This window comes from Amblyomma americanum, chromosome 3, assembly GCF_052857255.1.
Source record: "Amblyomma americanum isolate KBUSLIRL-KWMA chromosome 3, ASM5285725v1, whole genome shotgun sequence".
Taxonomy (NCBI): domain Eukaryota; kingdom Metazoa; phylum Arthropoda; class Arachnida; order Ixodida; family Ixodidae; genus Amblyomma; species Amblyomma americanum.
In genome coordinates this window covers 39596411-39623538 of record NC_135499.1, presented here as the reverse complement: position 1 = coordinate 39623538, position 27128 = coordinate 39596411, and the positions used below count along the sequence as shown (strand labels likewise).

Here is a 27128-nt window from a genome sequence, read left to right as displayed (position 1 = left end):
GCCCGCCTCCGATTGAACAGGCGGGGGGTTCAAAGGGGAGCTGCCGCGGAGAGGCCGGGCAGCTCGTCCTAATGACAGCGCAGAACATGCGTCACTGACAGCCCCCTTCCTTTCGCCGTCTTGTCCATCGTGCGTCGCGCCGAGCCCGACAAAGAAAAGGCCGTCACCCCCCCCCCCCCTCCCCTTCTGAATCGGGGGGCGGGGGGGGGGCGGAAATTCCTCAAATAGTTTCCCAGGTGCATCCTGTTTTTTTTTTCATGTGGTCAAGGAAGGTGGCGCAAGCAGTGTGAGGCAACGTTCTCTGTTCATTCTAGAGAAGCAAGCTTACACTGCAAAATTAAACCTTGTCTTTCTCTTCCAAATGCAATTAACTAGGAGTCCTGTCCAAATCAATTTCAGGTTGTTATGTGGGCACCCCCAACCTGTTTTATTTCCGTGTAACTCCAGCACTTCTTTACCTTGGTCATTGTAGCCGCTATTGTTTTTCTCAAGTACCATGCAACATCTTGTTATTAGCAGTTGCTAATTCAAGCCTTCTGCAGGGTTTGAAGGACCTTTTTAATTGGAAATGCGAACATGTGCACAGGGTGGAAAGCGCGTGATCTGCCAGGAAACACTAAAGCGGCCCCGAGAAGGGATCTTTATTAAGGATGCCAGCCATCTTGGGCCTCTCCACTTGGCAACGACGACAAAGCGTGTGCGGTCCCTATGGTTAGGCCCCAGCTGTGGAAGCCATCCTCGGACACGACCATGACCTTCGACATCTGATGTTTTTATTTAAAAACACAGGGACCAAAGTCGTGCTGTATGCAGTGCAATCGCCATGTGGTTACATAATCATCCATTTAGCCCGGCTCTTTGGACGGATTCAGGAAACGACTGAAAAGAACAAAAGTAACGAGCAAACAAAGGTGCGCTGCATAAAAGTTAGAACGCAAAGAAACGAAGGCGCGCTGCGCTGGGATAATGCTGTAGCGAGGTCTAATATGTAAATTTTCGTGGCTGGCGTGGATTTCCACAAAGCGCAAGTAGTCGCTACGGAGATAAACAAAGGCGCACTGGAGCTGGGTATGTAACATGTTTAACTGCGCAAAGAAACGAAGACAGAGAACAAGAAGGCACGACACGAGCGCAGACTATCAACCGATTTTTTATTCAAGGAAAAAAGGCCTATATATGCATCTTCATCCCGCGAAAAACATGCTAAAAACCCGAAAGCGCAAACCCTATCACACACCATCTTGGCACATGTAACGTGATGCCACTGATCACAACCTAAAAGCAATCTCCGCATCGTCAGAGACAAGATACAAAACAAACAAGCAGCGAACTCACAGGCACACTCCTGCCAAGCTAGCGCTCCACACCGCCTGCTTGCGCTAAAGAAACTGCGCAAAAAAGGTATCTCCCCATCAATGAGGCCTACAGATGGTGATGCTACACAGTCATCTGATTCCTTCTTGATCTGGTACGCTTCCACCAACTCCCTGCAAACCTGATCCCTGTGTTTAAACAAGACGCTGGTCTTGTTCAATCGTGGGAAGCAATCTTTGCACTCTTTGCAGTGCAAGGCGAGATTAGAGGAAGGTGCGCCCTTCAACGACCTGCGATGCTCTGCTAACATCTCGTTAATACATCGACCCGTCTGGCCGATGTACTTCTTCCCACACGAGAGGGGGACTTCGTATACGACTCCAGTCTTACACTCTGTGAGCCTGGTTTTCTGTCTTTGCGCTATCGAGCACTCAGCTCCAGCACGATTGCTCTCAGGCTCGAGCTTCTTTCGCACAGCACTACAAATCCTTGAAAGCTTATTCTTTGCCATGAAAATCACGTCCGCCCCGTATCTCGCCCCAACTTTTTTGAGCCGGTGTGAAATTACATTCCCTGAACGTTCAGGACAATCATATCCGAGCGCAACACTTGGCAGCATGTTGTGTCGGGATTTCTACAGCGACATTTGAGCTCACTCAAGCTTTCGGATCCTTTCTTGGTGAACAATTCCGCAAGTGTGGTTAAGTACCTGTCTGGGCTGGATAAGAAAAAGTACTCTACCTTCAGCATCGATGTGGAGGACTTTATTTATTCGCTACCCCATGCTCAGCTCATGAAGAGAGTGAAAGACTGCATTGTAAAAGACAATGACGAGTTGGTGTTCGTGGCGGGGTGCGGGGGTTTCCATAGAAAGTTTCCTGGAGAGTCAATCATTTTACCTAGAGTCAACCGTTGTTGGGCGGGGCGAAAAGGTGTACGTCCAAAAATCGGGTGTGTGCATCGGCTCCCGTGTGGCACCCGTTTTGAGCGATATTTACTTGAGCAGGATGGATCAAGAACTGGCACAAAATCTTGCTGACCTCGCGCTAAAGGTGTTCCGTTACGTCGATGATTTTTTAATCATTCTTAAGTCGAACTCTCCCAGGGCAGTTCCGGACGTCGTCAAAATCTTCAAAGATACAGCTAGTGGCCTGAGATTGACCTTCGAACTACCCAGCTCAGCTACCCTACAGTTTTTAGACTGACCGCAGCGGTGGCCAAGTGGTTGAGCATCCGCCTCGCATGCGGGAGGTGCGGGGTTCGATCCCCAGTGCCGCCGGGTACCCACCGGGGATACAATGGGTACAAGCTTTTCCCTGGTCTGGCGCTCGGCTTATTTAGGGTGAAATGCTTGGGAAATGGGTCTTTGACCCCACCTTGAGAAAAAGAAAATACCTTGTGTCAAGGCGTATTTGGCCATAGATGCCCTTACGCCATAAAAAAAAAAGTTTTTATACCTCAGGATCCATTATCTAGAGAGCAGGGTCTGTTGGGAATATCACCCTAGGACAAAAAAAAAAAAACCTCGCTTGAACGTCAGTTAGGGGCATTCCACACTCGTCAAGGCGGGTATAGCGACTTCATGCTTAAAAGAGCTCTTGGGAAATCCTGTACACACAGAGCGGAGGCTAGCTCCCTGGGGCAGGTAGAGAGGCTGAAAGAAGCCGGGTATCCTGATCTGAGTTGGCTCAGATCTCCGAAAGGATCCTGTTCAAAGGAGGGAGGCCCATGCTAGTAAAAAAGAGGACGGTGGACGTAGACAAGTGGTGGGCATTCCATACATCCATTGAATTTCACACCGGCTCAAAAAAATTGGGGCGAGATACGGGGCGGACGTGATTTTCACGGCAATGAATAAGCTTGCAAGGAATGTTATCGGCGGTCGCACGTGCATGACAATCCTTTCGACATGCGTGACGATGCCCACCGAAGGCATTTCAGGCTGTCGAAGGGACTTGTACGCTGGCTAAGCGAAGAGCGCGGAACATGCGTCACTGACAGCCCCCTTCCTTTCGCCGTTTTGTCCATCGTGCGTCGCGCCGAGCCCGACAAAGAGGAGGCCGTCACCCCCCCCCCCACCCTTCCCTCCTGAATGGGGGGGGGGGGGGGGCGGAGATTCCGCAAATAGTTTCCCAGGTGCATCCTGTGTTTTTTTTTTTCATGTGGTCAAGGAAGGTGGCGCAAGCAGTGTGAGGCAACGTTCTCTGTTCGTTCTAGAGAAGCAAGCTTACACTGCAAAATTAAACCTTGTCTTTCTCTTCCAAATGCAATTAACTAGGAGTCCTGTCCAAATCCATTTCAGGTTGTTATGTGGGCACCCCCAACCTGTTTTATTTCCGTGTAACTCCAGCACTTCTTCACCTTTGTCATTGTAGCCGCTATTGTTCAAGTACCATGCAACATCTTGTTATTAGCACTTGCTAATTCATGCCTTCTGCAGGGTTTAAAGGACCTTTTTAATTGGAAATGAGAGCATGTGCACAGGTTGGAAAGCGCGTGATCTGCCAGGAAACACTAAAGCGGCCCCGAGAAGGGATCTTTATTAAGGATGCCAGCCATCTTGGGCCTCTCCACTTGGCAACGACGACAAAGCGTGTGCGGTCCCTATGGTTAGGCCCCAGCTGTGGAAGCCATCCTCGGACACGACCATGACCTTCGACATCTGATGTTTTTATTTAAAAACACAGGGACCAAAGTCGTGCTGTGTGCAGTGCAATCGCCATGTGGTTACATAATCATCCATTTAGCCCGGCTCTTTGGACGGATTCAGGAAACGACTGAAAAGAACAAAAGTAACGAGCAAACAAAGGTGCGCTGCATAAAAGTTAGAACGTAAAGAGACGAAGGCACGCTGCGCTAATGCTGTAGCGAGGTCTAACATGTAAAATTTCGCGGCTGGCGTCGATTTCTACAAAGCGCGAGTAGTGCCTACGGAAATAAACAAAGGCGCACTAGAGATGGGTAAGTCTGTATACAAGCACGAGTTTTTGTCTCTACCAGCGATTTACTAGCTCACACCGCGCGATTTTGATGTCTGGCGTCGATTTCGACAGAGAGGGAATACGGGCACGAAACGGGACGCTCGCGATCTGCCAGGAAACAATGAGGTGGCCCTAAAAAGGGCCGTTTTGCAGGAGCACTTCAACCGCGACCTGCAGCGGCGTGGCGGCGCGGTGAGCAGTAGGCCCAGCAGTGGTCCGTCTTGTGCCCTTTGGCTCCGCACCGACGACACCGGTGCACGACGTACACCTCTCCTGGTCTTGCCCTTGAAGCCGACGCTATCCCTGGTCCGTAGATCTTGACGAGGGCCGCGACGATAATCTTTGACATCTGGTCGATGCCCCGGTCTCTCGCCACGTGATATCGGTCTGCGGCAAACAAGGACAGCATCGGCTTGCCAGAAGCATCCAGGAAACGATGCTGCAAAAAAAGTTACGTTACAAGCGCCGCAATTTGGTGAGTTCTGCTCGAGAAAACTTGCGAAAATGTTGTTCAACCCTTACCTCGGGGTTGAGAATGTGCACGCCCGACAAGCGCTTCAGCGTGGCTGACAGACGGCGGTTCAGCTGGCGACGCCGGCGGTCCTCAAATTGCGCCTTACGTGGCTCATCGAAATGGCGTGGCAAGACTTTGAAGACCAGCACGACACTGGCCACGTTCTCCTGCAGCAGCAAAACGAGGTCCTGGAATGCGCAAGACATGTAGGTAAGCGGTACAGCACTTCATGAAGCGAAATTTGAGATAAAATGCCTACCTTTATGTGGCTGGAAGCGAAATTTGAGATAAAATGCGTACCTTTATGTGGCTCGCGATTTCTCGCGGGTCATCCCCTCTGTCGAGATCGTTGCCGCCAACATATAGGACAACAAAATCGAGGCGTGCCGAAAGCATATCTCTCGAATCATTTCAGCTAGGCTGATTGCGTCGTGGCCGCTAAAGCTGAAAGTGCATGTTCTCACTAACGGCGAAAGCCGTAAGCGAGAACTGCACAGAAATTTCAGCTGGCTGTCGCCGACGAGCGCACCACGCAAAAAAGCCATACCTGGACAGCTCCCGAAACGCGCCCGCCGCCGCCTAGGTTCACGAAGCGAATGCCCGCGCACCACGCAAGCACGGCGGATGGCCGGACCTAGCGATTCCCTAGGCCGTCTAGGGACAGGCCGAGAGAGGCGCGGCGACCCCACATCCGGTTGAGAACGAGGGAGAAGCAGAAAAACGTCACGGAGAAGCGCATCCCATCGACCAATCAGCGTTTCCAGCCCACCTGCACCCAAACGCTTCTGTATTAGAACGCAGCCCCTGGACACATACGTAAAACGTTGATGGCGATGGCGTTTGGACCATTTGGACTCTGCCCGCTAGGGGAAAGAAAAACAGTGTAGAACCGGTAGAACCATATCGATACTGGAAAAGGCAGAGAATGAATCGTTCTATGATAACTCAAGAGGCAGTGCCCTCTTTGAAGCTACATCAGGGTGTCTTAGAACGCGCAGCTACAAAAAGAAATTGTGCATTTTTAGCGTCAAGACTTTCAAAAATTTTCCCGCCTCAGCCGCTGGCCAGTTTGCGGTGAAACTTTGCAAGTTTCATTTGCAAGTTTGACAACGATACTTGCTAGCCTGGATTTGAACGCGCTCGGCGACAACGATAGCACAGGCATTTCGTCTGCTGCAACACTGCTCGGAGCCGTCGGGAGACCGCCGCTGTTCACCGAGGAGCATTCGCGCTGTTCGTTCACCATTGGTTAAATACGGGGTGCGCTGCAGAGTGTTCGTCGGCGTGCTGTGCGGACGTTTCGTGTCTTGTGCGTGCAGAGTGCGTGTGCCATTCGCGCTCCCGTTTCCATCGGCAGTGAAACCTCGTTGCTACTTATACGTGCTCTTGCAACGCTCCAGCGATTGCAACTGGTTCTGATTATAATACAACTGCCAATTTTGTTTTCGGAAATTGCGCTTGTGTTAGCGGCGGGGCCCATAACATGGGCAGAGAGTTTTGTTGTAAAGGAAGCAGCTGCGCTAGCTTTGTGCTTAGTATTCAGAAACTTTGTTGCATGCCCGTTTGAAGCGTATAACGTCTGAAGCGTCTGGGAGCTATTTGCCTCTGTGGCGTGCCGGGCTCAGGTGTATTCATTCATATCGCGGTCAAGTCTGTAATTTTGATCGCGTGCTATTTTTAGACCAGTTTCCTGTAGCAGGTATTGCAATTGCTTTTCTTGCTGAGGCCATGGTCAAGAAGTGCGAAAACGGCGAAGCTCTAACTGAATTTGGAGGCCTTTTCTCGCTCGTGTTTATTGTGCCTATGTTCTGTGGTAGTGTTATTTGTGGTAAAAAGCACTTAGTGAAATGAGGATCCATATGTGCTTTCAATTTCAATGATGCCTGGGGTTATGTTGAAGAAAAATAATTCATTGAGTTCATTACGTACAATAGATTCACTTTCATTGCCTGTATTGTTGATTACAAGTAGAGTGTGCTACTATGCAGTAACATTACAAGCTAGTATTTCATCAAGTAGCGAAAATTGGTGCGTACAGCTGCAGCTCTGCACGTTAAACATGAAATACATCATTGAAATAATGCACAGATCTGTGAAACATGCTGCAGCCACTGGGTACTTCTAAACTTCTAAAAGCAGTCTGAAAAGTATGCTCCAAACGAGATCTGTGGATGTGAAACATGCTGTGTTGCAGTGCTACAATGCGTTGATTTATGGATCGTTCTTAAAGAGGGCCAGTCCTATTTGAAACATGTACTTCTTGGACCGTTTTTGTTGAGAAAAAGGGCTTCAGCATGGTTTTCCTAAGTAACATTTCTGGCTTTGGGAGGGGGGTGACACCCCCACTGCCATATATCCTCCCCTGCTGTGCTACTATAGGCACTTCGGCCCTCTCTGTTTCTATCACCTCTATGAGTGGCTCTTGGGGTTGTGAATCAAAATTCATTGTTGGCAAGGCCACCTTTATGAACATTCTGATACTACATTTTGCATTCAGGGTCAGGAACTCCAAGTTTTTAGTATATTTGCCTATCCTCACTGCTGTATAAGAAAGCATTCCTGGCATGGGCAGCCACACAAAAACATGTTATGAAGATAAATACAGTATTCAAGGTCAAAAACAAAATACTGCAGGATTTTTCTTGTCCTCACTGCTGTAGCAGAAGGCCCTGTTGACACAGCTGCCCAAATATACGTAATGGAGACAGGTTGCAACATTCAAAAACAAGAGCAGCATTAAAAGGTAGGCTGAACACTAAGCTGGGGTGTGACCATGCATGGCAGCATTGTTCACGACTCAGCCAAAAGCAGACACGTGCACGCTCATTCAGCATAAAACTGAGAGGGTTGTGCTATCCACCACAGAGCGTAATTAAAGTGTGGCCAGTATGTGGGCCACTTATGCGAGCATAGCATGCAAACAACCCGACATCAAAAACCTTGCCCAGGGATGTCATGCACGAAGCTCTAAACTCATTCTAGCAAATAAATATTTTTTTTACTACCTCATGAGCACATTTGACAGCTGTCCACTCAAAAATCATTATGCTCTCAAATACAAACTGTTGCAGAGGGCCATTTAAATATAAGCCCCGTGCCAGCAAGCTGGACACAGAAAGCTTCCAGGGAGAGCCATGTACTAAAAAATTTCAGTGAGCTTTAGTTTAAAGGCAGTACTCTACACTGAAATTAGCTGGCATTGCTCGAAGACGAGATCCACTGCCTCCATGGTATCATTTTCTGCAATCTGTGATTTCACTCTTACACAATTCCGTAAAAAACTAACTCGACAGCAACATATAACACAAGAATTTCTTGCACTTGAGGAAAAATACAGTACTTTAACACCTACAGGTGACTCAAAAACATATATTTACTTTGGAAGCACAGTGATAAAAGGGAATTAAAATGAAATAGGCTTCCATGGGCGCACCAATTTTCACTGCCGAATGTTACGCCGTCTGAGTAGCCATTGAACAAATAGTTTACGAGAACCTCACAAACAGTATTATTTACACAGACTCCCTAAGTTTACTTACTGCTCTCCAATCTAGAAATGCAATCACTCCTATGATTGGTGACATCATACACAACATTGTAACAGCCACAGCTCTAGGACAAAACATAAAACTGTGCTTGGTCCAGAGTCATATCGGAATAAAAGGCAACGAGAGAGCAGACTTGTGTGCTGCTCAATCTCGTGGCAAGTAAATAAAAAAAGTAAATATGTCCTTTAAGGATTGCATTAAATTAGTACAAAGGAAATTAAGCACAAAATGGCAGACAACTTGAAACAATGAAGTAAACAACAAACTGCACCTGGTAAAGCCAGTCCTAAGTGAATGAAAAGCATGTTTGCACCAAGAGCGTTTCATTGAAGTTATTTTATGTCATCTCTGTATAGGCCACACACACAATTTTCTATTGTGAAAAGAAGACAAACCGGTTTGTGAAAAATGTGGAGATGACCTAACATTTAACCACGTTTTATACTGTTGCACAAAACTTGATAAACTTAGGAAAAAAATATTTTACTTAGTTTTGTAATGAACACATTCCTTAACACCCAATGTTTCTTTTGAGTGAAGAGGCAATTGTTGACACGACATGTTTTTAGCTTTTCGAGAGAAGCAGGTTTTCTCAGCAATCTATTTAACCACTGATTCACTTCATTCTTTTTTATACACCTAAGCCACCTTCTCATTTCTGAGAAGGCTTCGGTTTTGTTTTACTGGTTGGGAGGCTCAACTACCTTACCCAGCCAAGGATGCCTGCTGACTACTTGACCTTCTTGAAAGCTCTTAATATTAGCCATTCATAAAATTTCTTTCTTTCTTTCTTCATCATTAGGTAATACAAAACGTCTACACAACCGATAAATAATATTTTTAATAAAGTCTGCAGAAAACAATCTTCCTTGCCTTGAGTGTGCCGCATGAGGGCCTGAGTTGCCTATGTGCCATAAAACACAACACAGTACTTTACACTGCATTAAGGTGGGGTAGTTGGTCCGGAAGCATTATGAAATACACAGCGCGATCCAAGGCGCACTGCATAAAAAAAAGGAACAAAAAATGATACACGGCACAAAGTAACAAGTTCTATTTCAGTGGCACCATGGGTAACAGTTTATATAGGAAAAAAAGAGAACACAAACAAGCATGCTCTTCAAAGTGTATGCTAGATTAGGTTTTCTTTTCTTCTGCTATATTTTGGCAGCAGCTGCATGGTTACAATTTCAATGAACTAAAATTTTGTGCCCTTCACTTCATCTGGTGAAATTAACCGTCTATCCCTGCGATTAACACGAGCCTAGGATGAACCGGATGTAAGTATACCAGTATATTTCGCCAAGTGCAGCCTGCAAGCAACCCAGGGATACACACCTCCGCCGTCGCAAAACAACGGAGGCAAAAGCGGCAAAAGACACTGCGTACCATGGTGGGCCACCGTAATAAGTGAAAGTTCCTACCCGCGCTTACCGCAGTTGCGATAAGTGCCTTCGCCGAATATTATGGTCATGCAAGGCCGGACTGTTTCGTTCGAACGAGAGAGCGGGGATGGCACGGAGACGACGCGGCAACGAGCAATAACTGGAAGCAGCCGAATGTCTCTCACGAACGCTTCCGACGTCTCCCGTACATGAGCAACGGCCAGAAACCAAGCACCACTCGCACTGGAATCTCTTTAGGCCGGCTCCTTCGCGTGGTTTGAAACGCGCGCGCAGAGAAGCAAGAGCGCGGATAAAAATAAAAAGCGCGCCCGAACAATAAGGCGCCGAGCTCGTTTCCGGCTTCAAATAATGTCACGTGACGGCCTCTCCTTTTTTTTTCCTCCATGGGGAAGGGCCTCTACTTTTTTTTCCTTCCTCCATGCCTTTTCGTGGTTTTTTCGTTGGATGGATGGATAAGGCTCAAACTAGGGTGCCCACTCTAGCCACCTAAATACGCCCCGATTTAAAGGGTTCAGCCTAATTACAGTGCTCTAGAATATGGGTAGTGGGTTCAGGAGCCGGCGCACTCCATGCGATGCGGTGAGGCGGCGAGTGTCGACAGGTCCCGGAAGTAAGCGGTGGCGCTGTTGTAGCGTGGGCTGTAGGCTCGGCGCGGGGCGGCTAGCAGTCCCGCCAAGCTGCCTGCAGCTGTTTGTTTCTTTTTGTGCGGTGCATTTTTCCTCTTTGTGAGTTCGCGGCGTTAAGACTACGGTCATGCCGAATCGTCGGCGTCAACGGCATTGTTTTGCTCCCGGGTGCAAAACGGGATACCAGTGGACGAAAGGCGATCAGCCGTCGCTCTTCGCTGTGCCAAAGGATGAGAACCGACGGAAGCAGTGGGAACGCAACCTTCATCGAAAAGATAAGGTTTTGGACGAAACCTGCTGTGTGTGTGAGCTACATTTCGAGCCATCATGCATTGTGAGGGACTTTATACACATCATTGACGGCAAAGAAGTCCGCATCCCGCGTGGAAAGCCGGAACTTTTACCCGATGCGGTGCCAACTTTGCTGCCGAACGCGCCGAGCTATCTGTCAAAGAAAACACCGCTACAGAGGCCACCTAGAAAGAGGAAAAGCACAAGTACATATCCTAATGAAGCGAAAAGACCACAAAGTAATGCTTCCGACGTTAACAAGGAATCGAGGTGTCCGGGCATTGACACTGAGAGTAGCGTGTTGGCGAACGACCAAGACCCTTGTGGGAAACGCATGCAAACGGTGCAGGATTCATAAGTTTGTCAACAGCAGTTAGCTTTAAGGTCACACTTACTGCCACCATCGAACTATTGGACTTCCTGAGTACACAGGGTTTTAAGTATTTAATGACATCGCGCTTGAGTCAGGATCCATTGGAGAACTTTTTCGGTATAGTTAGGCAGTCCTGTGGATCTAGCGATCACCCTACAACAACCCAATTTTTGATTGTAGTGAATTGTCTTTCGTTTTACAATCTAGCGAGAGTAGTGAGATCAGGCAACGCCGACAGCAATGAGCCACTTAGTTCCTTGCTGGACGCATATAATGCCAACACTGCAGAGGAAGACATTGACAAACTCATAGAGTCGGGCAATCTCTCATTGGCTGAAGGCAAACTACGCCAAATATCTCCAGATCACAGCGGTTATGTTATTGAAAACAGCGATGACCGGCTAATACACTACATGGCAGGTTATGTAGCGCGCAAGTTCATTGCACGCAATGACTGTGTCGAATGCAAAAACTTGCTTCTACAGGCGCCAAATGAGGAAAGCCAGGACAGTGAGTTTACTGCAATTTGTGACAAAGGAGGGTTGCTCTACCCGTCTCGTGTGCTTTTTTTTGATGGTGAGAAGGCTGGAAAACCTTTTCACAACTTTTTTAGTCAGGAAAAGCTGTGCAGTAACAGCATAGTAGATGTTATGGTGCTGGGAAAATCTCAGATTTCATGTGGTGTAGGGTGCAGCCAGCACTCAGAAGCGCTCACAGTCAGCATTCTCAAGTTTTATGTTTTGACAAGGCTGCATTTTTATGTTAAATCAATCAATGAGTCGCGAGAAGCTAGCAGGAAAAAGAAGCTTCATGCTAAGATGGGCAAGTGCTCATAGTCGCGCGGCTAAATGTACTGTGCAAACAAGAAAACACGGCATTCCTTTGAGAAATTCAAGAATATGTCTCACACTGTGCATAGTTGGAGCGCTGCAATAAAGGAGTGCTTTGTTTTATAAAAGTTATTTTATCTTGTCTTGCATTCATCAGCGTTTATACATCGGCGGCAATTGACCCTTCGTTTTGATGAAAAAAATGCATGCATCAAAACAACAATTAAAACAGGGGCATGAAATCTAAAGTTCGACGAAAACTCGTCCGGTCAGGTAGAAGATTCATGTAAAAAGGAAAGGAACGCCGACCAAAGGTTGTTAGAAAAAAAGACGTTTCGGCTTCCCTACGGAAGCCTTGATCAGAGTTATCAAGGCTTCCATAGGGAAGCCAGAACGTCTTCTTTTTTAACAACAACCTTTGGTCGGCGTTCCTTTCCTTTTTACAAAACAGAGGCATGCATACCACACTTAAAATTATCGCATTCACATATAGTACGCTGTACACACAACGGTCTCTAAGTGAAGCGTTTTTTTTATTCCAATTTCTTGTTGCCCCGCCCCTCTACTAAAACACTTCCGATGGCTCAAGCTGGAGTACACTCGGCCACGTTTGCCGACAGCTTCGAGTTGGCCGCTGGATAACCCCGATGATCGATAGAATGTTTGCTCCTCTCCCTGTACTCAGCCTTTCCTATGGGCGGCGATAATACTAGTATGCACTAACGTTGAAATATGGGAGCCGTACCTGCAAAAAAGCACGATCAGCGTTGCGAAGCATTAACGGGGCCGCTCGTCCGCACCACCGCGCTATCGGCTGTTGGCTACTACTACATCTAATTTTCTTGATTCGCCGACAATATCTGTGTACAGCTTCACCTATTTGTAGGACCTGTTTTAAAAGACAGAGCATTGCTTATTTCTCCGACGATTCTATGCACAGCGCGCATCCACGGCGCGGCGCGCCGCATTTCATACAGCCCATGCTCTGGTGGCGCCATCTGGTATCGTCGATACAAGTCGCCTCACCGCTGGCCGCTCCCTGAACCCACTACCCATATTCTAGAGCACTGTAGCCTAAGGTCTCCTCGATTTGGCTACACTTTCTACACTAGTGTAGGCAGTGCTACACTCGCGTACTCGATTTGTTAGTGTAGCCAGCGTCACCTGCACTTCGGCACTCGATTTGGCCAAGCGCTACACGAGTTCTTCTACACTTCTACACTACGAGTTCGGCGAGTGCACTTCGTGTAAAGCCATGGCCGTAGCAGACGTTTCCGCAGCCATGCTCGTCTTGGTTTTTAATGACGTCATTTCAAAATGGCGTTTATCTCGGTACTTTTTTGGGTACTTTTTGTCGCAAAATTAGGTAAAAATGGCGCTGAAAACTTTTGAAACGCCCCTAGCCACAGTTCCTAGGTCGCTGGCGTCTCCATGGTTGCCACGGTGACCATCGCTGCCATCGCCACGGTGGTTTGTTTACATGGTTGTTTAGCGCGCGGTGCATTGACGTGTGAAAGAAGTGGTGTCGTCAAAGGCATGGAAGGTTAGCGCAAAGGCGAGTGATATTGACCGCGCTAACGTCCGGACTTGTGCCCTAGTGCTGTCTTTATTATGTAAGCTTGCAGTGCGACCGGTTCCAGCTAGTGGTATGATATGGGAAGCTCGTAAAGACTACATTTTGCAAGGCGGTGCCTGCATTGAATGAGTGTGTCGAGAATTATGGTTTCCTTGTGTTCCGCGTAACTGATTCTGACCTGTACGTACCGATACGGCAACCTCGCATGCATAATGTCATCTCTATGCCCTGTGCGATGTCTGTATTCTGTCATCCCATTTGTCAGTTGTGGTATTTACCATGTTCCTATAGTCCTGCATATGTGCCCACCGGCGGCAAGCTATGCGCAAAAAAGGCACTTGTGTACCGAAGGAAGGCGGACAAGAAGTACTGCACTAGCCTGTGAAAGGACATATCTTCCGTCTTACATGTTTGATATGCCTGCAAAGTCTAACCACCAACTAGCCAAGCTGTAATGGATTACTTCGCATTGACGCCCATGTTGCGCAAAGCACACGGTAGGCCACAGCTGCTTTGCACGACGCCACAGCGTTTCCCGCGGAGAGACCTCACGCAACGCGACGCATCGTGCCACATATGAGCTGTGGTCCCTACGCCGCTTTCTTCACTGATAGGCTTTTAGCGAATTTTGTAGTATGGTCACACCACCTAACCTTGTAATATCTGTGAAAGCTGTTGGTGAAGTGTTTTTATAACCTATAAGTAGAACTGGTGAAAGTAACATGGTTCTTGGTGTATTTTTTCTAACGTTCAGCATTGGAATGAAGCCAGACAAGGCTAAAACTTGTTTTGCTGTCTCTGTCATTCCTGTAGTGGTTTGTGATAATGTGGGAGGCATGACAGGCTTTCAGCATCTGCGTAGCCAGAGTCAGCACAATGTGGCCTTAGGGTTCGCTTGGAAACGTTGGGTTATTGCATGGTAAGTAAAACATAATACAGAGAGAAAAGTAAACACTCTGAATGAGCAGTCTCTTGCACCTTCTGTGTGTAGCATTTTCTGAGCTTAAATTCCTAGACACCATGAATGCATTCCAAATTTCACAGCTGTTGTTTCTGCTGCTGCAGTTAGTAAAAACGCAGACTGATAGGCTAGTTAGTATGGCATAATAAGGATAAAACAGCACACCTGTACAAGGGCGAGACTGTGTCTTGTCTTATCTTCCTTTGTCCTTGTGGAGGTGCGCCGTTTTAGCCTTATTAGTAAAAGTATGCTGTACATATGGACGTTGGATGCCATGCATGCTGTAATCTGTTGCATGAACTTTGTGCTAGCATTTGTAGCTAGAAGGGTTTCTTTTTGACGTTAGCGCTGTATAAGTGAATATAATTTATGCACGTATGTGAACAACATGCTGGCTTGGCCTTATGTAAGTCAATGGATCATTACGAAGTGCATGAGGTGTCACATTAATTGCATGCCTGGTATTACAGCATGTTGCCACTTTTGAGGGGAAAATCTTTTTTTTTTGGAATGGGTACTCAGAAGTGACTAGGCAAGCTACCTTTAACTTCAAATGAGCTTGCACCATAGATGGCAGCTCTATGGGGCAATGGACGCTAAAAAAAGAGTAGCCAGGATCTTTTAATATAAAGTGAAGAACCAGCATAAACCAATATCAACACATCATACATGTGATATGCTTCTGTGCATATAGTGAAGAGCTTAAAAATGCATGAAAATGTAAGCATGGCTTGTCTACTTATATTTGGTTATTCCTTGTAGAAGGAAGCATGTTGACAAATTTTTCTATGGTTTAAGGCAAACGTCTAGACTGGAGTGCAATTTCAATAAGGAAACAGTTACAATTGGCCACATATGAGTATGAAGTCTTCAACTTGGAAGGTCTGAAAAAACTGTGTGCCTTTCCTTTCTATCTGCATTCTATTTTTACTTCCTCATTTGACATGCTGCTGAATGGATGGATCTGCTGGTTTCTGAATTACTGGTTCTGTAACATGCACAGTCAGAACATATGCACACCACAAGTATGAGGCAACATGGTTAAAGGTGCAATGAGAAAAGAGCTTATCGATACATTTTTGAAGGTAGACAGCTCAGTTTGCTGATATGTTTAGGTGCGTTTTATATTGTTAAGGCCCAGTAGGTATTAAAGGAGCAGAGGCACCAAAATTTTAGTTGTTTTCTTTCAGTTAGAATGATTCGCAGTAGCTTGGAAAACCTAGACAACTGCATGGATTGCTCCAACAAGAGACAGTATATTTATAACTGTATTTTTCTCTCACACTGTTTAGCTTAAACAACCGAACGACGACTATGAAGTCAGCGGTGCGTTCAGGTCACGTGAGGCATGCAAAGACTGCAGTATTGTCACAACTTTGTTCGTTGTTATTTATATCAACTCGTACACAAACCTGCGAAGAGTTGGAATGACATAAAGTGAACTGGCAACGATTATATCTCAATTTTTTGCATGCCTCACGGGACCTGAACTGACGAAAAATTAAAAGGCTCAAGTGTGTAGCAAACCAAGAGCAATGGAAACCAAGGAGGGCTTTGGGCAATTGTAATAATTTAAATGAAGTGGGGAAATTGCCTTTTGTTAATTTTTACATTGCAGGTATAGTAAAAGTACACTATGCCGCCACCGTCGTGCCGCCACAGTGGCTGAATGGTTAGGGTGCCTGACAACTGAGCCCAAGGACACGGGCTCAATCCCAATTGCGGCAGCCGTGTTTCAGTGGAGGTGAAATGCAAGGCGCCTGTGTACTGAGTGATATCAGTGCACGATAAAGAGCCCCAGGTGGTCAAAACTAATCCGTAACCCTGCACTATGGTATCCCTTATAACCCTGTTGCCTTGGGGCATTAAACCTCATATTCCATACCATACCATAACTTTGGTGTGTGTTCTGTGTGCTTGACCATTTAAGCTGCAGTAATTGCTAGCACTCTTGAATTTTGACGCCATCAGATGTGCGTACACGTACTCTCACCTCTCTTCTCACCAGATCGGCACCCATCAGGACCCTCTTTCTTCTCCTCCTCCCCTTCCTGAGTGCAGAGAAGCAGGCCAGATATCAATCTTTCTGGCCGACCTCTTTGCCCTCGTTTCTTTAAATTTACCTATCTTAAATTTTCATGAGTATTTGTGTGTGCAAATGCACAATATGTGGTGTTGACGAGGTGCATATCAACTATTACATATGCATGCCACCCATGCTATGATTGGCATGCATGTGTGCATTCATGCCTGTCATGTAAATAAATGTAAGTAGCACAAGCTCCATACAGTGGCCAGAGAGCGCTGCGGAGCAGCACTGCTTTCAGCACTACCTGGCTGGTATGACGATACTGGGAAGGCGAACACGCTGGCTGCACTACTTGCTCTCAAGTCCTTGCTGCGTTTTGTACATGACCGCCGGCCGTGTTCTTGCTGCATCATGCGCTGTGCTTTCCAATGTCGCAAGTGGCCTTTTCTGGTTTTATGCCTATTAAAGGCTTTTAACAATGCGTTGTTCCCACCGCTCTGAAGGGCTTAATTCAGTTGCACTTTATTTTATTGCGGAAATTCACTCTTTGGCATCAGTGGAATGTAGGACTCCAATGAGTAGTGCATACCATGGTTGTTAAGGGACGATTATGGTGTATGAAACATGTCAGATACCTATCATCTCTTGAAGGTCTCTTGGTTGCATAGACTCGGCTAACTGTAGTAATTGGCATGCGTTCAAATTGCACTTTTTTGCATATTTTCACGAGGTGGTTAGTGTAGATGCTTGTTGACTAATTCGACACAAATTTGCAGCCATCGCTCTGAATATAAAATAAGATGAAATAAAGCGACAACAGCTAATTTGCACTATGGCGCGGTATGCGTAAGCCGCGCAACACAGGCAAACACTAAAGTTTATGGGACATACAGATTTAAAAAAAGCCCAATTGCTTGGCACTCGATCTAAGCATGCAGCCAGAAACTGGAACAGGTTCGTTACACTTCCCTGCACGAACTGCACAGTGCACCCCTCCTCCAGCAGGCGAGGAAATCCAGCTTTTTCGTGATTTCGATATTCAGAAAACTTGTGGGCGTCAGTACGTGCTATTGGCAGCAAAGGTTACAGGACGCAAGTTCACGGATTTAAAAAGAAGTTGTAGCGCTACCTCTTACCCAGTCGCTAGGTAGTATTACCAGTGGAAGGAACGCCCCGTCATGCATTCGTACATTTCAGGTGATATGCTTGCGTGCTGAAATAATCCCACAGTGCTGAAATAATCCCACCCCCTCCTCGCATTACGTTAGCTTCTGATTCCGACAGCACGTACGTGTTTGATATGATCACAAACATCAAAGAAACTAAAGCACTGTGAGAAGCCACACAAACGCCGAAAGTGCGGTTAGATGCCCACAATTAGAAAGTAGCTCTAGCGCTATCAAAATTCTAAATGCATGTTGCAGGAGTTGTAACGTGTATGCAATTTGAAAATGTAGCTTTAAATGCGCGGCAGTATGACTGACGTTGAACTTGACAGAGGTTGTTGACTTGACTCTCCGTACTGCTACAGTCCACCTCTCGGTCATGCAGCCTACCAGAAAACTTGCACATTTTGATGCCAAGCTTCCTGCCCGGCTGTAATAATTCTGGACGCAGCATAACCGGCAGTAGTGTATTTTGCTTCCTGAAATTTCTTAGGTCGTTTCCGCTAGTACTCGCAATAGTTGCAGTGCCGTGAAAGCATCTGAGAGAGTGCTGCAGCACACGGCGCTTCCGCTCCCCCGCCCCACAGTTTTGTGAAAGCTGCGCTAGTTGGCGCAGGGCTCGTGACCAAACTTGACTGTACGGAGCCTATAAGTAGTGAACTAGGCGTGGTGTCAAAATGTGTGTAAAGCAAAAAATTCTCGTGTTTACATGTGCTGATGAGTCATTTTCATTGTAATGGCAAGCATGATTATGTTGAAGATTGCAGCAATATATCAGCACACTATGATTTTGAATGGTCAAATCTTTTGACTTGCATCTGTTGCAGTGTAAAGTACACATTACTGCCAATTAACATGATTAGTGTGAGTGGTTTTATTGTACACTGTTGGGAGTGAGGCTTCCAGTCCATCCGAAGTGCTCTGATGAAAAGTACCTTTTATAATGGTACTTGTGGTTGCTTCATGTCATTGAAACTAAACTCGAATAACAAATAATGTGATTTTGAGCCGTATAAGTGAAAATTATGTGACCGCTTTGTTCATGACACTACATTTGGTTTGGTTCTATCCGCTACAATGATAGAAGACTGTGCTGCTTTGAAACAGCAAAGAGACATGCACTGAAGCCTTGGATGCGCAGCAAGAGACAAAGCGTGCATATTGTTGACCATGCAATGTTGACCCTTTTGTGTCGTACGTTTCCAGCTCCTATTAGTTTTTTTTGCTTAATTTTCTTATGGGCCGATTTAGAAATCTGCTAAACATGGCCGCACGTCTCAGCTTTAGTCTAACCAGGCAGCTTTGGAGAAAGCGCACATATTTATAATGTTTTGGTTTTATTTTCGTGAATGACACTGCTGTATCAATTTTATTGGCGCTTCCTTTCAATGAGTGTGTTGATTATAGACAGCTGCATAAGTGACTATCTTATTTATAATGTAAATTCTAACTCATTGTTTTTTTTTCTAGTTTATTCCCAATATAGGCTATTTTTATTTGCGCCTCTTTGAGGAAGATCGCGATGATGATGATGGTAGCGCTCTTAAAGCGCCCCCTACAGTCAGTGAGCTAAGAAGAAAAACAACAACATGGCGGTTGTTTACGTGCTTCGAATCGCGGTCGGCGGTCGTTGCGAGTGAAGAATTCGCCGGCGTCGCGTCTTTGTGGCCTGTGTAGATATTTAAATTTGCCCTTTTTGTTTGTGACCAGCAGACCGCCCGTAGAATGCGTGTTTACCTCCCATGCGCCCCTAAAGGTGAGTGAACAGGATGCAAGCGCGTGCCGCCCAGTATTGGCGTCCCAGATCTGGGTGTTTCAAGCTCATTGCGGAAAAGATCTGTACATATAGCTCTTGTTATAATCATCACGATGCAGTGTGTAGGCTGTGATACGTCATCGCCGTGACTATCTCATGGAGCAAGGGTTGGAGAACGTTGCAGCATGTCTTTTCTAGCCCGCCCTCTAACAGTCCAAGGCACTGATCTGGACACCAAATGGCGACAGTACCGATTGACGACTGTTGTGGGTGCTTGTGTGCGAAATTGAATTGATCTGCCAGATCGCAGAGTGAAGCAATTGTCGGCAGAACAATCGCAAGGCTTACCCGACTGTAGCTTGCAACCACCTCAGCGGTCCCAATGCTTGGGACAGAGCGAAGAAATAAAGCTGCACAGTGCGAACGCTGGATTATTGAAAACCGTGCTTATGTCTCGTATAGTAGCTATTGGAATTGAGTATTCTGGAATGCACTGGCAATGCGTACTTCTGCTCTTGGGGCCGAGTGACCCGTCTTCCTTCATGGCGCAGGCAGAGTGTACTGAACGCGTGTGCACACGCTGAGCGGCGCATCTGAAAAAGTGAAAAGTGTTTCCATGTTCACTGCACGCTTTCATCGACGTAGGAGTTCTAAGGTAATCCTGTGAGTTCACGTTCTGTTGGTATACAGTCATATTTGGTTTGTGCAATCAGTGACTGCCCACATACTGTTGAAAATCGAGATTTTTATTGTCTGCCAAAGATGATGTGGTGGCATGTATAAATTAATATAGCATAGTAACAATGTGACACTGAACACTTTTGTTAAGATGTAATAGCAAGTAATTTCGATGTTTGTGTAAGCCAGTGTGTTTGCCTTCATTGCTAAAGAGACTGAAGCAAGTGTTTGGGTGTTTATGAGTGGGGACAGAACTGGTGTATCAAGTAGGTGATAGACAGGTGCCCAGACCATGCATACCCTGATGCTATGTACAAGTGTCGCATTTTGTCAGACTTCAGCTGCGAGTGATTCTTCGTGTCCTGCATCTTTTTGTTCAATGTAAAGAAAGTTGGTAATAACAAAGCAGAGTAGCTCAGAATGGAATAGGCTTGGGCAGGTTGGTAATTCATTGTAACACAGTGAGCATAGCACGGGAAGAATGAGAGGGGACAAGCACTATTCTTGTCCTGTTTCCTCTTCGTCCTGCGTTCTTTCCGCGCTATGCTTACTGCGTTACAGAGCAGCTCAGTGCGGCCAGACTTCACGGGATACCAAGGAGGACACATTAGAGTTGGGTCATAGCGATGATAGGTTACGTCATTCTAATGAAAAGGGGCTGCTTTTGCTGAGGATGAAGCTTTTATAGGCTATAATAGCCCAAAAGGTGAAATGGAAGTGTCATCATCCTGGCCGTTTTTACAAGCAACCTGTGCCAAGTTTTTGAGCGCAGTGCACCAAAGCCAGACAACATTGCTATTCACTTTCTAACAGTAATCACGGAGCCCTTCTCTATGTTTATATCACGAGTTTGAATCGAGTGCTCGGAAAAATTTGTAAATCTGATTTTATTTTTGGTGAATGCAGCAAACATCAACATAACCAGAAGACCAGACGTTAGATCGAGTTGTGCTGGCATGGTCATACTTGCCAGCCTAATTTAGAAGACTGTCAAAAAATGGTCGCGCATCTTAGGGTTTAGTTGTAATCAAGCAGAGTAAGGAGGAAAAGAATCTGGAGTCGTTTTTGCTGTGAATTTCGTGACTAGAGGAAAGGGGAAAAGAGGGAAGGTAGTGCTGAAATTAACTAGTGTTCAGCGTTAGTAAGGCAAGTCAGGAGGCATGCTGGGTGCATTCCGGTAAGTTGCACGTTGTGAAGACAGCTGTGCCAGACTGCACCAAGCGCGCACCAACTCCACTGGCCGCACTGTGCTCTGCTGGTTTTGCACCGGTGGCTGAAGCGGCGGGCTGTGCGATTTTGAGCTTTGTTCGGAACTCCCTACTTGTCTGCAGATGGTATAGCTGTGAGCGAAGTTCTCAAGGAAGCCAGTGAAGTGCGAATGCATGTGAAGGCTGCTGGTGATGCGGTATGTTGTAACCACCTGCTGGGCAGTGGGACTCGTAAGAGCTTTTGCATGGCATGCATGCAAATTCGAGAGCCTATTGCAGCAAGTGCAGGAGGGCGGAATTATGGGAATTTTCGTGCTTTACAAGAAAGTGTTATATAATGCCTAGCATTTGTGTTTTCAAACCTGTTATGAGCTCTGTGTGCTGTTGTAATGCTTTTGTTAATATTCTGTTATGATTTTATTAATCAATTGTGGTGTCATCTGGGCGCGCCGTGCCCGAAATTTTAGGCAAATGGACCACGGAGTAGGCACTCCTGGGACTGTATGTGACCTAATTGGCTCTTGCATGGGTTTACACATGTGTAATACTAGGTGTTTGCATGAACCTGACAATGTCGGGTCAAGTTGGCCGTTCAGGCTTGTGTAAATGCTTAGTAATCGTTGGGTCGGGCTAAGTCAACCAAATTGCAAGCAGTTCGTTGCTCAGCCCCATCTTCTTGGCAATGTGCACACAAGCATTGTCAAGTCATAGAGTCAGATCATTCGGAAACTGTTTTGTACTGGCACTTCTGGGACAGAGGGAGCATGCCACAGTTGTGGGTGGCACTTTTGCATGTTCTGTCTTGCTTAACACTGGGCATTACTGTACCTACGCCGGTCCTTACTCACCAAGATTAAGTTCAGGAAAATTCGCCATCAAGTACAAGTGTTCTTGTTGAGACCTTTTCCCGACTTACCTTGGGTTCCTGTAAACGAAGCTGTAGTAGTAGACTCCTGCCATACTTAGGCATATGCATCATTAGTGGAAACCACTGCTGTATGGTTCACTTGTGTCCCTTAAGGATATGTTTGTTGTTTACGAGCACATGATGTTAGCTTTATATTGGCTGCATCAACGAGATGTTGGCTCTGAATTTATCGTATGGAAGCTCATTTGCCATTTTGCTGGATAAATAATCATGTTCTTAAATGTGGCAGGTTTTGATTGCTGATATTAGCACCATTGCATTGCTGAGTGATAGTAACAAACTGGTAGTCGTGTTTGTGCAGTAACCTTTTCTGTGGCACTGCTGTGCCAGCAATAGCTCAGCAAGTCTAGTAGGCAAGTCTGATGCGTCTTGCAGAATGTTTTAGAAGTTTGCAGGCATCACAGAACACCTTTGTGTCATGCTGGTATGCAGAAGGGTTAAAATGCGGGCCAGTTGGTGCATTGTACCTTGAAAAAAAAAACAGTCACAAAAGACAAGGGACAAGAGAAGGAGTGTTCACGCCACAACGACAGGACCAGTCGTTGGACCAGTCGTGAACACTCCTTCTCCTGTCCCTTGTCTTTTGTGACTGGTTTTTCTTCATGCTGGTAGTGTGAGTTGCTGTAACTTCGTACAAGTGAGCCAAATACGGTTTAGCATTGAAGTATTATTAGGATGGTTTTTGTTGGCTTTTCTCAGAAAGGAGCAGGAGGTATGTGCACACTTTTCATTTCTACACTTTTCACATCCATTTTAGAGCGCCACTCTTTGCCACCCGTTCTTGGATTCCACGTCGTAGTCGGCATTACACGCCACCTGCCACGGCAAGAGCGGATGAATGGAAAACTGGAAGGTGGCTGCCACGGGAAGATCCCGGAGGGCGGCTAGTAGCGTAACGCGCCACCTCCCAGCTGTGGCAGGTAGTAGCAAAGCGAAATGCCACCTATCACTGAATCTTGCCGTGGCAGGTGGCTCTCTTAAATTTTGTACCTTAGCATATTGCAAAACTAAAATACATAAACAGCTGCGCTTAAAATTCGCATTACCGACTATCGCAATTGGCTGTGTATACATACAACGTTTGTCCGTAAAGTTCCGAGACTTAGTCCATTAAAAAAAATGCGTTGAAATCATTGAAATCATTTGTGCAGCACCCCTTCGAAATAATCTCCCTTGCAGTCTATACACAGCTTCCAACGCTTCTTGAGGTCTTGGAAACAGTTGGAAAACGCTTCTTTTGGCAGGGCTGCCAGCTCCTATGTCGTGGCGCCTTGAATGGCCTCCCCACTCCCCATCCAGCGACCTTTTGGGGCTCTCTTCACACGAGGAATCGGGAAAAAATCGCATGGGGTGAGGTCAGGCGAGCATGGCGGATGGGGAACTACAGTAATGCTGTGCTTGGTGAGAAATTTTGTCACGCTGAGAGTAGTGGGCGGCCTTGCGTTATCGTGGAGAAGGCTCCATTGTCCAGATGCCCATAAGTGAGGGCGACGGCGTCGCAGTGCATCACGCATGTGTTGGAGCACGCGGATTTAAAACTCCTGATTCACCGTCTGCCCTTGTGGGACGAACTTGTGGTGTACGACACCTCAGGCATCGAAAAAAACTATCAGCATCGTCTTTGTTTTGGTCTTCTGTCGCTGCACCATTCTCGACGCCGGAGAGCTTGTGGACCGCCATTCGGCGTTCTGCCTCTTTGTTTTGAGGATCGTATTGAAAACACCATGTTTCGTCTTCAGAAATGATGGTGTCGACGAATGCCAGCATCCTTCTCTGCCTCAGAGAGTAAATCAGCGCTCACTGATGCCCGCGTGTCCTTCTGGTCCTGTGTGAAGGAGTGCGGCACAAGTCTGGCATTCAGCTTTTGTTTCCCCAAGTTCTCACATAGAATTTGGTGGCATGTTGTTCTTACTAATGTCGAGAGCATCGGATAGCATGCGGATTGTAATGGTGCGGTCTTGCTGTATGATTTTCCTGATCCGAGCCACGTTGTTTTCATTCTGTGAGGTTTAAGGGTGCCCCTGCCTTGTGTTGTCTTCCACAGACGTTCTCCCCGAAACGAACCTCTTGTGGAACTCGAAAACTTGTGCCCGCGATAATGTCTCATTGCCGTAAGCGCCACGAAGGAGCTGCTACATCTGTGTGGCTGTCATGCCAAGCTTCACACAGAATTATAAGCTTACACGTCCATCTCTCCACATTCATTCACAGTAGAATGTGCAGACGACAAGTGACAACGTATTTACATGTAGTGCCATCTGGCGGCTCCCTCAGCAACTAACATAAATAGCTCAGGTTAGCCCGAAAAGATTGTGCTACACATACGCACCAACATTTGTTTTGGGGAATTATTTCTAGAGAAGAAAATAAATCAGTCTCGAAACTTTATGGACAAAGGTATTTTTTGCCTGTGGTTTACTGCTGCTACAATAGCACACATGGCTCAGTCTGTGCACTCTACTGCGTGCTAGCGCATGGTATGCTTCAAAAGCAAGGGTTCGGGCAAGTTGTTTGTTTTAGTTAAGGTTGGTCGCAGAACAAAAAGGGATGACGCGGGAACCAGACGCATAGCACTGACCATCGAAGAGTTGAGTCAGTGCTGTGTGTTCGGTTCTCGTGTTTGTGCTGTCTTTATTCGTTGCAATGTGATCAACCTTAGCTTCAAAAGCAGTCTTCACACTCTGTACAGGGGGAGTGCACATGCAACTGCTGCACAGAAAAGGCCTTAATAAGGTAATAAACATTGTCCATTTCGCGCTCGTGTCTGTGTACAGCACCTGGTGCTAACTGCTCGCTACACTGCACATTTCAATTTAGGCGCCAAATGTACTTCCTTGTGATGCATGGTGTAGCGAGTACTTTTCTACTTGGCATGTAACAAACTGTAGCTGTGATTCAAAAATATCATTGTAATGCGTGTGGGAAGCCTGCTAGATTCCCGCCGTGGCGTCTGCGCGGCATCCCGCGTCGCCCTCTTTCCCTTTCTCCCGCCTCGGGCGGCGGAGAGACGGCTGGTGGCTAATCGCTGTCATTCGGCCGCAGCTCCGCCCCCGGCTTCCCAAGGGCCTTTGCCATTGGTGACTTTTGGCGGGAATTCGGGACCCGTTTGGGGTGGTCGCGCGACCTTCCGAGCGGGGCAGAGAGACGAGAGAGACCCCTCCGAGACAGCGTAAGGTGCGTACGTTACTGTTCGTCCGGGCCGGCCTCTGCCGTTCGGACCAGTTCATACTCGAGCTCGCCAGCGTGGGTCCTCGATCCGCCGCGGCTCGAGCCTGTCCAGGGGTCCAACGACCTCTGACAGGCGCACCTTGCGTTGACTGCCCACTCTCTCTCGCAAACGGCCCAACGGCCGACACGAGAGAGATCACAGCACTGCCGCGGGGACAATCTCCTGCAGCGGCGTGCTAGCGGCGCGCATTTCTCTTGTTGCCCCGAGCGCGCACCGGAGCCTTGCTCTGAGCGCGCCCCGGGACGGGGTGACTGTGGAGTGTGTGTATGTACCGCTGGAGGACGGCGTCAATAAACGTCTCCTTCGTGAACTTGGAGGCCTGTTTCTTGCGGCGAGCCGCTCTCCTCTCTTCAGAGGTTGAACGCCGCCGCAGCGGTGCCCCAGGGTGCGTGCGGTGACGGCTGATCGGGGCCCTTGGCTCGCGCGAAGCTCGAACCCGCGGTGGGTAGTGGCCTGTGCCTACTGAGAAACCCACAACTGGCGCCCAACGTGCTAAGTCACTGGCTCTTAGCCTTTGATAAGACATTTGCCGAGCAGGTCGCCTTGACGATCACGCTTGCGCACCATGTCTGCCACCCCCATCGGGGCACTCGGCAGCTACGTGTCGGCTCCCTTAGGAGTCGTAGCGTCCTTTGATCCGTTGGCGGCTGTTCCTTCGAATAGCCAAACACCGTGGTTGGCCGCGGCCCCCATTGGGGCATACGGCGCTACAACCCCCAACGTCGATCACGCAGCACCCATTGGAGCTGTATCGGGAGCACCCTGCGGTGCACCCGTCAATCACATGCCTCCGCTGTGCGTGCTCTGCACCCCGTGCGAAAGCGGTGCGTGCGACGCTGCCGCAACCGGCCGTCCTGCACAGCAACAGCCGTGCCCCGCGAGCAGTCAATTCTGCTCTGGGAACGGTGAGGCGCTGGCCCGGCTCCCTGTGGAAACCGCGCCGCTCATCGAACTGGGCGCCTTGCCTCCTGCGTTCGTGCAGCCCGCCCAAGCCTCCACTGAGGCCGGAGCGCAGTCGCTGCCCAAATAGCGCGGACCCGAGTTCAGTTGCTAGGGTTCACGCTGGGCGAGGGCTCCATTGAGCCCGATGCGGACAAACTCCGAGCCATACTCGAGTTTCCCGTGCCCAAGGACGTACGCGGCCTCCGTCGTTTTCTGGGAATGGCCAATTTCTATCGGTCGTTCATCCCGTCCTGTGCCCGCGTGCAGGCACCCTTGACCAAGCTCTTGGGAAAGACTGCCGCGTGGCAATGGGGGCCTGAGCAAGAGCGATCCTTTCGCCTCCTGTCTAGTGCCATTGCCGAGACAGCGCAGCTCAGGCTACCCGACCTGACCAGACAGTTCGTAGTCCAGACTGACGCGAGCGATCTGGGTTTAGGAGCAGTTCTCCTACAGGATTTCGATGGCGTGCTGCAGCCGCTGGCCTTTGCCAGCCGCTCCTTGCTGCCCTCGGAGAGGAATTATTCCGTGACCGAGAAGGAGTGCCTCGCCATCGTGTTTGCACTGCGTAAATTCGACGTCTACCTTGACGGAACGCAATTCGTGGTGCAGACAGACCACAGTGCGCTCAGTTGGCTGATGCGGCTCCGCGAGCCTGCGGGTCGGCTGGCGCGCTGGGCTCTCCTGATACAGCATTACGACTTTTCGGTGCAGTATCGAAAGGGGAGCACGAACGTGGTAGCTGACGCGCTATCCCGTGCCCCGCTCGCCAGCG

General features: G+C 47.7%; 1 protein-coding gene across 1 annotated transcript; it reads right to left on the bottom strand.

Moving 5' to 3' along the window:
- Window positions 1-4171: 4171 nt before the first annotated feature.
- On the bottom strand, window positions 4172-5099 carry LOC144122918 (uncharacterized). Its single transcript, XM_077655879.1, has 2 exons — window positions 4818-5099; window positions 4172-4734 (listed from the first exon to the last, which is right to left on the bottom strand). The coding sequence occupies exons 1-2, from the start codon at window positions 5013-5015 to the stop codon at window positions 4456-4458; spliced, it is 477 nt and encodes a 158-aa protein (XP_077512005.1). The 5' UTR covers window positions 5016-5099; the 3' UTR covers window positions 4172-4455.
- Between the last annotated feature and the right edge of the window lie 22029 nt (window positions 5100-27128).

Excerpts from the sequence above, each read along its gene's own strand:
- LOC144122918 (XM_077655879.1), bottom strand. The coding sequence starts at position 5,015 with ATGTCTTGCGCATTCCAGGACCTCGTTTTGCTGCTGCAGGAGAACGTG. Across the intron at positions 4,735-4,817 it reads TGCACATTCTCAACCCCGAG|CATCGTTTCCTGGATGCTTC; the intron begins GTAAGGGTTGAA and ends CTTTTTTTGCAG.